This window comes from Trichomonas vaginalis, chromosome IV (genome assembly GCF_026262505.1).
Source record: "Trichomonas vaginalis G3 chromosome IV, whole genome shotgun sequence".
Lineage (NCBI taxonomy): Eukaryota > Parabasalia > Trichomonadida > Trichomonadidae > Trichomonas > Trichomonas vaginalis.
This window is the reverse complement of record NC_067206.1, coordinates 25,114,060-25,126,877: the sequence shown is the minus strand read 5'-3', so window position 1 is coordinate 25,126,877 and position 12,818 is coordinate 25,114,060. Positions and strand designations below refer to the sequence as shown.

The following is a 12,818-nucleotide window of genomic DNA, read 5'->3' as shown; positions in this document are numbered from 1 at the left end:
ACGCGTTTATGTTCGCAGTATATTTTCATGGGCAGTATAAAGGTTCTGATGGTCTTATAGACAAATTTGACGAAATGAGGATCTTTACAGTTCGTTCAGACGAAAGTCTTGAGAAAACTCTAAATGACTTTCAAACTCAAATAAACAAATACTATTGGGAATTTCAAGAAAAATACGACTCTTTACTAAATGGAACATACTATCTGAAACTAGAATATGACAAGATGAACTCCACCGTTTCATTTCAAAAGATTGAAATTAACCCTCCAAGAGATACGGAGTTTTTATATTGGGGAGTAGACAAACGTTCTTGGGCACAATTTCTTCGGTTACTAAACCAGAACGAACCATTACCACCAGATGGTCCATTTAAATTTATACTTCCACCAGCAGATTTGACAGTTTATAGAAACGTGTTTGACCCTCAAAATGTTATGTGCCATGCAAGTTTCAGTTCAAGCAACAATAGTTTTCTATGTATCGGTAAGGACTTTTATGACTTTGCTTCTAAATTCTACGAACCACCTAGTAACAGTTTCTCTGACTTTCAAGTTTGGTTCACAACAAATGGTGTGCAGCATATTATTCCATTGTACTATGACTTTTATCTCGAATTGTCTTTCATATATAACTACGGAAAAGTGCTGAAAAAGTATTGAAAAATATAATTTAGGTGAAGTGGTGAGATCTCACCTCTTTTCTCACCTGTTTTTTCACCCGTTGAATTTTCATGAAATTCCTTAAGATAGAAAAAAGTGAGTTAAAATGAGATGTTTACTGAAGGGGTCCCTCGGTCCCTCGGTCCCTCGGTCAACTAACATCTTTTTGAAAATGGTGACAACATGACATTTTGACAACAGTCGGGAAAATGTCAAGACTTCTTCATCGTAACGAGTGTAAATGAACCAAAAATATAATTTAGGTGAAGAGGTGAGATCTCACCTGTTTTCTCACCTCTTTTCTCACCTCTTGAATTTTCATGAATTTTGGTCATTTTTCAGCAAAAATATATTTTAGGGTAGAAGGTTAGATCTATCCTGTTTTCTCACCTGTTTTCTCACCTGTTGAATTTTGTATAAAAACCAACCGCCAGAATTCCGGCGGTTGCTATATTCTTCACAAAATGCTTGTTTTGAGGTCGAGCCACTTTTGGCTCCACCTGTTTTTTCAACCAAAATTCTTGAGTTTTGTTCTGAATTCGGCAAAAATATATTTTAGGTGAAGAGGTGAGATCTCACCTCTTTTCTCACCTCTTTTCTCACCCGTTGAATTTTCATGACTTCTTCGTACATGTTTTGTCAAAACTTCTTCGTAATGAGCGTAAATCAGACAAAAATATAATTTAGGTGAAGAGGTGAGATCTCACCTCTTTTCTAACCTGTTTTCTAACATCGTAGAAAACTCATGAAATTTACACCAAAAATATATTTTATGTTAGCATGTTAGATCTAACCTCATTTCTAACCTCATTTCTAACCTCATTTCTAACATCGTAGAAAACTCATGAAATTTACACCAAAATATATTTTAGGGTAGAAGGTTAGATCTAACCTGTTTTCTAACACGTTTTCTACCCTCTTGAAATTTCATGAATTTCCTTAAGATAGAAAAAGTATTGAAAAATAAAGTTTATGTTAGCATGTTAGATCTAACACGTTTTCTAACATTTTTTCTAACATCGTAGAAAACTCTTGAAATTTCATGAATGGCTCGATGTTGTCCATTGTTCTGTTTCAGAACTAGTCTTGTACTGTTTCAGAACAATATTTGTACTGTTTCAGAACAATATTTGTACTGTTTCAGAACAATATTTGTACTGTTTCAGAACAATATTTGTTCTGATTCAGAACAATATTTCCCGTCAAAGCTCTCAATTTGTGAGAAAAATTTTCTGTTTCAGAACAATATTTGTTCTGTTTCAGAACAATATTTGTTCTGTTTCAGAACAATATTTGTTCTGATTCAGAACAATATTTGTACTGTTTCAGAACAATATTTGTACTGTTTCAGAACAATATTTGTACTGTTTCAGAACAATATTTGTACTGTTTCAGAACAATATTTGTACTGTTTCAGAACAATATTTGTACTGTTTCAGAACAATATTTGTACTGTTTCAGAACAATATTTGTACTGTTTCAGAACAATATTTGTACTGTTTCAGAACAATGTCCGACGTACCACCAAAAAATATATTTTATGTTAGCATGTTAGATCTAACACGTTTTCTAACATTTTTTCTAACATTTTTTCTAACATCGTAGAAAACTCTTGAAATTTCATGAATTTTGACACTTTCACAAAAAACATAAAAAATAAAGTTAGTTTTTTTAAAAAAATATTTTTTATTCTTATTGTAAGAACATGTTAGCAACAACAGCACCAAACTCGTTAGTCATGAACCCAACTTCAATGTTAGTAGAGATGAAAAGCTTCATTCCTTCTTCATATACTTTCGAAACAGAAATCCAGAAGATAAAGCAGGAACTTCTCCAAGGAGATTTAGATTGCACTGCGAAAGATGAAACAAATGAAGAATATCTTTATGAAATGCAGGATATTATTGACCATCTACCTAAACTTCCTGAAATCCAACAACAAAAACTAACTATTCCTGAATTTGACGAAATAGAAGTCAAAGCAACTGACTCAGTAGAAATAAAGAAGTTCATACGAAAGGTAAACTATGAGTTTCTTGGATTTCATTGCAACCACAAAGTCATGGACAAAGACTGCGATATGGTATATAAGAATGTTTCTGACATATATAAATCGGAGGAGTTTAAGACCTACGACAACTTTGTTTCGTTAGTTGCTGAATGTGTATGGCAGATAAGAGATAAAGATAAAAGATGTAAAATATGGAATGAACAAATAAAACCCGCAACTTTTGAGTTAAAGAAAACCATTGACGCTATAGTTGTACTTGCAGGTAAGGTTTCAATGTACAATGCTAAAATGAACCCACAATGTTCTAAATGTAAAGCAGCAATGAGGAAATATAACTACTCCGTCAAAGAGATAGAACGTATGCGAAACGACTATGCTGACTTAAAGAAAGAAGCAGAAAAGCCAGCAGAAGATAAAATGGACATGTTGACATTTCTGAACAAAAACTATCCAACTGCTGACGATTTCCTTCTATCTGACGTCAAGAAGAAATATAAAGATACATTCAATATTGTGAAAACTTTTGACATACTGACAGAGGAAATAGAAGCTACAAAATTGTTTAGAATTTCAAATATACATCGTACAATTCATGTAAAACGCTTGTGAAAAAACAGGTGAAAAAGGAGGTGAGATCGCACCTCTTCACCTAAAATATATTTTTGCCGAGTAAAATGACCAAATTTCATTATATAACTGTTATTTTTTTACGAAGAGAACTTTAACACTTCGTAAAAAAATCCCTGAAATCATATCTTTTATACAAAATTCAAGAGGTGAAAAAAGAGGTGAGAAAACAGGTGAGATCTCACCTCTTCACCTAAAATATATTTTTGTCTGATTTACGCTCATTACGATGAAGAAGTCTTGACAAAACATTGACGATGAAGTCTTGACAAAACATGTACGAAGAAGTTTATTTCCTGGACTGTTGTCAAAATGTCATGTTGTCACCATTTTCAAAAAGATGTTAGTTGACCGAGGGACCTGGTGACACCTAAAAACCATCTACCCTGAAATCGTAAAAAAAATGACCAAATTTCATTATATAACTGTTATTTTTTTACGAAGAGAACTTTAACACTTCGTAAAAAAATCCCTGAAATCATATCTTTTATACATGAAAATCGTAAAAAATTGCGAGTAGGGAAAAAAACCTGGTCGCATAAAACACATGAAAATCGTGAAAAAATGACCAAATTTCATTATATAACTGTTATTTTTTTACGAAGAGAACTTTAACACTTCGTAAAAAAATCCCCGAAATCATATCTTTTATACATGAAAATCGTGAATTTCCTTAAGATACAAAATAGAAAAAATAAAGTTAGTTTTTTATAAAATATTTTTTTTATTTTGTATGTAAGAAACAGAAAATGACAAACTTTGAGTTTGAAACAGTTAAAAAGATAGACAATGACACCAAAGTGGTTAGAATAGGTGATTTAAACGTAAGATACTCAAAGAAATACAACAAATATTCTTTGTCAGACATTATATCTCCATCTGGAAAGAAAGCATTCGACTGGGTTAGAAATGCTTCTAGTCAGAAAATTTTGACAAGAAATCCTGAGCTTATGATATCAGTAGCATTCTATGGAACAAGAGCATATCTTATAGACAAAAGTCTTATACCAATAGTTTTGTTATGGATTGACCCAGTCGTTGGATATAACTTCATAACATATGGTTCATTCGATACGGAACGTTGCAGTGAAGGCTTACTTTACATCGTTCAGAAACCGAAGGACTTCAATACAAAGAGATATAAGATAGGAAGAACATATAATATAACTCAAAGATATGACAGTATAGTCAATAGAGTTAAGGTTGTGTTTGTTAACGATATGAGAGCTGCAGAAACAGAACTGCTTGAAAAGTTTGAGAAAATGTATGGTGCTCCCACGAAAGGTAAAGAAACGTTTGAAGTAGATGAGATAGGTAAAGCTATAAAATTATTTGACGAAGTTGCTGAAAAATACATGTAAAGCGTTTATTTTTGGTCTTTTGTGAAAGTCAGAAAATAACGCTAATTTTTTATAAAATATTTTTTTTATTTTGTATGTAAGAACAGATATGTCAACATCAGAGAACACAACAACTGCTATCGTCCATGAAGCTATAAATGAAGAATATGAGTGGGTTCAGTATAACAAACAGTTACGTCTCATTCGTTCGGTCAAAGACGATATGTACCAAATGCAAAGTATTTTGACAGCATGTTTTGCACCAGACACTAAGCTTCCTAAAGACTGGTTTGAATTAAATAGCACTCATGAACTCCTCAGTGAGTTCGAACATGTAGAACTTAAAAAGATGTACCAAGACAGACAAAACTTACCATCACATCTAAAAGGTATATATGTTCATAAGTTCCTAGTTAGTTCAATAGCAATGTGGGCTTCACCTCGTTATGCAATCTACATACTTATGCTACTTGACGAACTTTGTACAAAGCAGAGAGAAGATATGATGAAAGAAGACAAAAGCCTTCAGAAAAGAATACCACGTTCGGTACCAAAAGGAAAGGAAAAGAACTATAAGTATATGATTTATACTGAAGAGATGGAGAAAGAAGAAGACAGAGATATGGTTATGTTGCATTTAGTCAGAAGAAACAACAAAAGCTTTTACGACCTTGCTAAGATTTACAAATCTGACAGAAATTGGTTCTATCGCGAAAACTTACCGATTTCAATGACACCGAATGAAGATGTGAAACAAATAGTTCAAGATACGTTACCTCAAACACACTATGATATTAAAGGTTGTACAATTCTTACCTTCAAAGAAGACTTACCGCTACTGAAAGAAAAAATAACAGAGTATTTTGACAACTTCAAACAAGTAGAGTAGATGAACCATTTATTTTTACGCTTGACTTCAGATGGCTCAGGTAGCTCTATAAGGTAAATTGTCTTGTCAAATCCTTCTGGCATTCCAAGTTCTTCCTTCCGACATTCCGAGTCCTTCCTTCCAACTGGAAAAAAATTTCCCGACAACTGGAAAAAAATTTCCCGACAACTGGAAAAAAATTTCCTGTTGTTCGTCCGTAAACCATTCAAATTTTCGAAAATTGAGAACTTTTTGGTCGAACGACAGAAAAAATTTTTCCTTCAGACAGGAAAAAAATTTCCCGACAACTGGAAAAGTTTTTCCTTCCAACAGGAAAAGTTTTTCCTTCCAACAGGAAAAGTTCTTCCTTCCGACAGGACACAAACGAATGTCCGACGTACCACCAACCGAGTCCATTCCAAAGCCAGAAGAACCGACAGCCCCAGCACCACAACAGACTAAGACTAAACACTTACATTTTCAAGCTTGACTTTTTACAATTTGAACTTTGTTTGCGTAGATGTGAATTCTGAAAGAAGTATGAGGGTCTTGTATGACTTTGTACTTCTCCCATAGTTCATGTCTGTCAAACTTACCTGCCATGGACTCTTTCATAAGTTCCATGAAATCGTCTTCGGACAATCCGGGGAAAAGTACAATGTCAGTAAGTATTCTCTTTACATCCTTACTTAAACTCTTTGCTGTCTGTACACAAATGACAACTGAAATGTTAAAGTGTCTGAGCTTCTTAAGAATTCGACACATATCTTGTTCTCTGTTCTTTAACAAAGGATGAGAAGCAAAGTCATCTAAGATAAGAAGACATCTATGAGGGTAAGTCTTCCAATCGTAAGATTGCAATTTCTTCGAAATGTATTCTATCTCTTTCTGTTTGTTTCTGAAGTGTTTCTTCTCTAATATTCTCTGCATTTCCTCATTTGGGTCTTTAAACTTCGAATTTATATACTCATTTATAGCAATGTACTTCAAAACTCTTCTTTGGTACTTCTTTATCCAATCTAACAACTCAGAGTCTTTTATACATACTAACTTAGACTTCTTTATAATATCTTTGAACGAATTGACGGTTTGGTCAAATTGACCAGAAGTACTACAAATGACAACTAACTCATAGAATGGGTTCTTCTCATCTAGTTCTTGTTGTTGTGCAGCCATTTTAAGATAAGTGAAAGTCTTACCCGACCCAGGTGGTGCAATTAGACCTGTTATACCATTCTGAGCAAATAAGAACTTGTCATGTATGGGTTTTATCTGAGCATTTTCCAACTTCCTCTTGTTCTTATTTAAAACATTCTCAAATTTTCTTGTCAATGTCAGCAAACTTTTTTTCTAACATATTTTTAGAAAAATTAAAATTTTTATCTTTTAGAAAATGTCTAGCGATTTCGCCATCTATATTCGAGACAAGCTTTTCGACAGCAAAACATCTGTCGACCATAAAATCTTACATAGTGTAAACAAGAAAGGTGAATTTGTTCTAAAGTTCTGTTTCTGGGAATATGACAAGAACCATAAAACATTAAGCAGAGAAGTCTTAAAATTTGTCAATGACAGACTTGTTGACAGAGATGACGCCTCTTGGAGAGATGAAGTCCAACAAAACTTCTTAGAATGCAAAGAAGACACATGCACTGTTCTTGAAGATGAAATAGAAAACAGAATAGAAGAGCTATTAAAGGACAAAGAACTTTTACAAAAATATGGTTCTGAGAAGTTTGACATAACTCCACCAGAAAAGAAGAAGAGAGAAAAGAAAGAAAAGAAAGTAGAAGAAGAGAAGAAAGAACCAGAGCCAGAGAAGAAGAAATTTGACATGTAAAAATAAAATTTTATTTTTAGAACATTTCTGGGTCAATGTCAATGTTCTCTTCCTCTTTAGGAGCAAACACTGGCTTAGACTCTAAAATCTTTTTACCCAATTTACCTTGAACTTCTACAACTTTAGACTCATAATATTCATAGTCGTCTGCTTTCTTTGGTTCATAAGGTATAACAAGTTTGTATGCTTTGCCTTCTTTAAGTTTGAGAACCTTCTGTCAAAACTTTCTTTGACTGTAACAAACCTTCTATGTCTAAGTCTTCAAATTTCGCACCATTTTTAGTCACAATAGCAAACTTAACTGGTTCGATGTTCCAAACTTTGCTGAATGAAGACTTTTCAAAATGGTAGAAGTAAACATTCAAATATGTGAATGGGTCTAGTTCTTCTTTAAGTCCTGACATGTACTTGTTTACTGAGATGAATTTTCATCTTTTCTATCGGATAAAAAAAATATTTTTTTTTAAAATTTACTCAGAAAAATTTTTCTTTGTATATACACCATTCTGTACGTCTAAAAGACTTTTGACATTTGCCAAGAATGTTCGTTTAGACGCTGTCATATAACCATACTCTTGACAATATTGTTTATACGAATCGTACAATGACCTTTCATCTAAACACTCAAAGTCAGTTTCATCTATGAACAGTTCATATACACTCTTGTTTGCTTCTAACAATGTTTGTCTCTCTTCGGTATGTGGAATTTGTCTTGGATTGAACTTTGAAATATCTAATGTCATGAAATATGAGAACAAGTGGTTGTAAAAGTCAGATGTCAAAGTTTCTGCTAAGTCGTCAAAATATTCTGTATCTTGCATATGAGCTTCTGACGTTCTGACAACTACATATCTTCTGTCAGAACTTTCTAACTTCATCGGAACAGCATTGTTTGAAACCATAATGAAATTTGCAACATTTTCACAAACTCTTTGGTCTTTATATTTTCTTTCAACAACTCCAACTTTGTCTGTTATAAGACTCTTCAAAGCATCTGAGTTTAAAACTTTTGTTGTATCTATACTTTGAAGTTCGTTACATACTATAAGTTTCATATTCTCTATTGAAGAGTTAAATTTACCGCAGATGTTTTCTAAGTTTGTCATATTCGGGTTCGAATAACCTTCTAACAGTTTGCATAAGATATCTGTAAAGAAAGTGTTCTTACCTGTTCCTTGTTTTCCAATTATAATGAGAGCAGTTTCATTTTAGCACTTGGATGTTGTAAGATGTTTGCAAACCAACATAAGATATACTCATAGACTCTTTCGTTTCCATTGCATATAATTTCTTTGACATGGTCTAACCAAGCTTCTATAATATTTTCTTTCCATTCTACTTGTTCGTATTTATATCCAGTGAAGATAGAATAGAAGTTTGGAGATGGTGTATAAAACTTTATACCACGAACTGAAAAATCTTCTAACTTTGACAATAAGATATCCCAAGCATCTAACATCTTCATGCCAACTTGTACGACTTTTATTTTCTTAAGTTTCTGTTTACATTCTTGTTCTGAAACTATTGTTGCTCTTGGTTTGTTAAAGACTACATCCCATTCTTTCATAACATAACATTCTGGGGCAGAGTCGACATAAATGACTAAACGTTTCAAATTCTCGACTGCTTTGTTATAGTCTCGAAATGGACACATATTTCTGAATGTTTGGAAGTCATAAAAATCTGAAACATCTATTCTGTACATTTTTATAAAAATAAAAAAAATATTTTTTTTTATTCTTGAGCTATTTGTTGTTCTTGAGCTATTTGTTGTTCTTGAGCTATTTGTTGTTGAAGTTGTTCTTGTAATACAATACTTTCACCAGTTGCATCTTCCAATTCGAAACTTTCTGCCGTCATTGACAAATACATAGGACATAAAAGTTTTACAGGAACAAAGTTTGCGTCAACTAAGGTTAAGTTTATGTTTGCTAAAGTGTTTGAGTTTACTAAAGCTGAAAACTCTGCATTCGAATGAACAATAGGCAAACCAGCAGAGAAAGTGTTGTTTATACGCATAAGTATCTTTTGGTCATAGTAGTTTCTGTCGACATTCGAATAACACTTTGAACCTAAGTTTGAAACAATATATAAAATAGGTGTACTTAAAGTCAATGGAACAGACATTCCTTGTATGACACCTTTTCCTGTTATAGGAAACTGTTGGTAGTAAAAACCAGATATAAGTTTTGTATTATAGCTCATATTGTTTATAGTAAACTCAGTCGGACATCCAAACATAATGAAACCTGCTCTAGTTGCAGCACATGTTACACTCGTCCTTAAAGTATTAAATAAGTCAACAAAACCTGTTGGTGGTATATCTGAGTAAGTATCTTCAAAGGAGTATTTTTTACCATTCACAACAATAAAATCTTCTGGTGTCAAAAGAGCAAAACAGCTTTAGTCGTCATTGTGTTTAAAGTTAGTTTACAATATCGTCCTTGAGGACTTTGTAAGTTTGTTGTTATAGAATTATATGACTCAGGGTTTTTAGTCGTAATAGTATAAACCATTGTGTCTTCTGCCATTTACTTAGCAAATAAATTTTAATGAAATGTTGTGGTCGTCAAATATTTTTATAACGTCTGGGAAACTATATTTTAAGTTCAACGTTTCACCTCCTTTCATAACGTATATCTTGTCAATGACATTATATGAAACACCACAGCAACTAACGTCGGGTTCTATTTCTTTGATGTTTATATCGTCTGCCTCTGTCAAAAGTTTCAATAGTTCTTTCAAAACTTCATGAGGTGCAATGACATATGAGTTCACTTTTACAGGGTTGTGTTCGACCAAGTTTAACATTATACCTAAAGCTTGACAAATCTTCTCCTGAGTTTGAAGTTTGTCTTTCAGTTGTTGGTAGTCGTTTCGAATATCTGCAACAGAACTTAAGTCTCTGCTAACTTCAGGGTATGTTGGTTGTTCTTTTACAGGAACAATTGTTATACCATCTTCGTCTTCGTATGGTTTCCCCACTTCAACATCTCTTTCTTTGACATTGACAATAACACTTTGACTGTTTGTTTGAGTTGGTGAATTTAACTTCACATCTGCCACCGCCATTAAACCTTTTGAAACACTTACGCTTCTATTTTTCGGAAATGACATTTTACTTCGAATAAAAATATGGACGTATTCGAGTATCTCTTCGAATTGAAGCAGAACAAAGTTTACACACACAAACAATACAAATACATTGACAGAATAGTTCTTTATACAAACAATGGAAAATGTTATAGAATAGCAGTCTTTGCTGAACCAAAATATTTTCATAAAGCAAAGAAAGTTGGTATAACTGAAATGGTGAAAGTTCTTGAAGCAGACAAAAATATAACAACAAAACTTACAGATATTTCTAAAGGTAAGTTTATAATACAATATTATGTCAAAACTGGCGTACTGTCAATATTTGACGGAGAGAAGTCAGTTCAAGAACAACTTACTGACCTGCTGCCAAAATCTGCTCGATGGAAGCTGTCGTTATGCCAATCTGAGGAGCCCAGCAGGTTTCATCGAACGAATCTTCAAAAGAGCATCTTCCGTGAAAAGTGCTATTGGTTTTGTAAACTTCTTTGCTCTCAGTTCATATGGACCGTCTCTGTCACCAGTATATTGTATTTGTACAGTACCAACAGTTGAAATACCACCCATAAAGTCTTCTGAGTCAGCAAATGGAATGCCAAGCCAAAAGTTTGAACGGTCTCCATTTGTATATTGAGTTTTTTGACTTCCTGTATGGGTCCATACTTTCACATATGGCATAATAGAACTTTGCATTTCAGGGTTAATGGTTGTTGTGAAGTTGTTGTTAAAGTTCATAGCATCTAATGTCAAGTTGTATGACCTCATATCCTCAACTGTAGAATATTCTTCTCTTGGATAATATTTGCCATCTATGTTTATATGATATTTAATACCGGGGTTGTAGAAACAAGAATAGTCATTTATAGTTCGTCTGAAAAGAACAAACATAGTATCTGCATGTTTCATTGCAGTTGTTAAAGCAATATCTGTTCTTGCACCTGCGGTTCAGGATTTTGGTTTCCAACTTCACCTGCAAAGTCTTTGACAGATATTTGGTGTATAGGGAACATAAGTGGAACTGCAATATATTTGGCAGCTAAAGCATTTGAAATATCTGGGTCCAACATATAGACTGCAAGTCTGCTTTCTATTCTCTTGCATTCAAATTTTCGCATGTAAACCTAACTGGGTCCCAAGCAGTTCCAGCAGCATTGAAATAATAGTTTACTTCAGTGTTGAGGTTTGAGAAACCAAAGTCTAAGTCAACTTTGTCTTTGCAAAATTCGGCGAATGACGTTTGATTTGCTCCCTTACGTCTGTAAGAGTGAATGGGTCTTGTGCGTTGGTGCAATGACTAAGTTATTTTTGCTTGGAGTAAGTTCAATAGAAATTTTTCCTGCCCAGTTTGGCAAGTATCTTAAAAACCTGAAGATGAGGAAAGATGACAAAGGAACTCTAAGTTTCAGTTTTACTTTAGTGACAGCATTTCCATCTGAACCAGAAAGGTTAACATAAACTCCTGGAACGTTAGGGTCAAGTCTTCTTATTTTCTCAATAGTTGCATACTGGTCTGTTTGTTCTCTAGCTTGTGGTTGTACTGAGTTTCTTAAAGCGAACCATTCATAGTTTGCCCATGTTACTGTTTGAACTAAGTCAGAGTTAGAATATATCTTATATCCCATGAAAACTTCTGGAGCATATTGGTATCCGACATAGAAAATACCATTGCAACCTTTCTTACCTCTCAAGTCAGCAGAAGGTTTTATTTCAATGTCTTGTTCCACGTATAAGAATGAGTTGTCAATAGAAATTATATGAAACCTGTCGCAAGCAATATCTACTGTTGTTGAAGAACCTTCTCCAAACTCACCTACATTTCCATAAGAAACAGCAGTTGTATATTCGTAAGTTCCAGGAACTATTTCTGACCTTCTAATGGCATTGTCGCATTCGTTATACCATTCGGAAACATTTCCGTTCATGGCATCCAAAACTGTTGGCGTTATATTCTGAGCGGCGTACATTTCATATGGGTAAAAATATAGAATAGTTGGATTTATGTGTCATAATAGAACCCACTCGGACCAAGCTTTACTTTCTTCCTGACTGAGTTTTTAACTCTTCTTTTTCCTTCATTGCCACTACTTTCACTAGATGAAGTTACTTCTTCACTACTTTCACTTTGTTCTACTCTTCTCTTCTTCTTTGGTAACTTGCCCTCTGCTTTAAGTTGTTGCATCTTTGCCTCATGTTCACCTAGTATGTTGTAAATTTCCCATGTCCTTTTTGCCTTTGGGCTCTGGTCGCCCATCTCAGGTAACCTATATCCTAGAAAGATTTTGTCATAGTTTGTATTTGAGTCTTCGCGTATTGTTTGCATGACTCTTTCCTGAGTTTCCGGTTCAAGCTCTTCAAATATAGCTTGTCCATATGGAATAAG

The 12,818-nt window shown here is 33.7% G+C and overlaps 9 protein-coding genes and 1 pseudogene across 10 annotated transcripts, besides 1 other annotated feature; 5 read left to right on the top strand and 5 right to left on the bottom strand.

Moving 5' to 3' along the window:
• Positions 1 to 12,818: part of a mobile genetic element that runs on past both edges of the window.
• On the top strand, positions 75 to 659 carry TVAGG3_0164670 (uncharacterized protein; the record flags this gene model as incomplete). Its single annotated transcript, XM_051225099.1, has 1 exon — positions 75 to 659. The coding sequence occupies one exon, from the start codon at positions 75 to 77 to the stop codon at positions 657 to 659; it is 585 nt and encodes a 194-aa protein (XP_051110085.1).
• On the top strand, positions 2,365 to 3,229 carry TVAGG3_0164660 (organellar and viral DNA polymerase type B; the record flags this gene model as incomplete). The annotated part of the gene is made up of 1 exon (XM_051225098.1): positions 2,365 to 3,229. A coding segment is annotated over one exon (865 nt), but the record flags the coding sequence as incomplete, so codon positions are not given.
• On the top strand, positions 4,047 to 4,658 carry TVAGG3_0164650 (organellar and viral DNA polymerase type B; the record flags this gene model as incomplete). Its single annotated transcript, XM_001296059.1, has 1 exon — positions 4,047 to 4,658. The coding sequence occupies one exon, from the start codon at positions 4,047 to 4,049 to the stop codon at positions 4,656 to 4,658; it is 612 nt and encodes a 203-aa protein (XP_001296060.1).
• Positions 4,747 to 5,526, top strand: TVAGG3_0164640 (KilA, N-terminal/APSES-type HTH, DNA-binding family; the record flags this gene model as incomplete). Its single annotated transcript, XM_001296058.1, has 1 exon — positions 4,747 to 5,526. The coding sequence occupies one exon, from the start codon at positions 4,747 to 4,749 to the stop codon at positions 5,524 to 5,526; it is 780 nt and encodes a 259-aa protein (XP_001296059.1).
• On the bottom strand, positions 5,986 to 6,681 carry TVAGG3_0164630 (protein of unknown function, DUF4106 family; the record flags this gene model as incomplete). Its single annotated transcript, XM_051225097.1, has 1 exon — positions 5,986 to 6,681. The coding sequence occupies one exon, from the start codon at positions 6,679 to 6,681 to the stop codon at positions 5,986 to 5,988; it is 696 nt and encodes a 231-aa protein (XP_051110083.1).
• Positions 6,899 to 7,345, top strand: TVAGG3_0164620 (uncharacterized protein; the record flags this gene model as incomplete). The annotated part of the gene is made up of 1 exon (XM_051225096.1): positions 6,899 to 7,345. One exon carries the CDS (start codon positions 6,899 to 6,901, stop codon positions 7,343 to 7,345), a length of 447 nt encoding a protein of 148 aa, XP_051110082.1.
• Positions 7,816 to 8,917, bottom strand: TVAGG3_0164610 (annotated as a pseudogene). Its single transcript has one exon. A coding segment is annotated over exon 1 (1,102 nt).
• TVAGG3_0164600 (protein of unknown function, DUF4106 family) lies at positions 9,881 to 10,417 on the bottom strand (the record flags this gene model as incomplete). The annotated part of the gene is made up of 1 exon (XM_051225095.1): positions 9,881 to 10,417. One exon carries the CDS (start codon positions 10,415 to 10,417, stop codon positions 9,881 to 9,883), a length of 537 nt encoding a protein of 178 aa, XP_051110081.1.
• Positions 11,825 to 12,402, bottom strand: TVAGG3_0164590 (uncharacterized protein; the record flags this gene model as incomplete). The annotated part of the gene is made up of 1 exon (XM_051225094.1): positions 11,825 to 12,402. A coding segment is annotated over one exon (578 nt), but the record flags the coding sequence as incomplete, so codon positions are not given.
• Positions 12,435 to 12,818, bottom strand: TVAGG3_0164580 (protein of unknown function, DUF4106 family; the record flags this gene model as incomplete). The annotated part of the gene is made up of 1 exon (XM_051225093.1): positions 12,435 to 12,818. A coding segment is annotated over one exon (384 nt), but the record flags the coding sequence as incomplete, so codon positions are not given.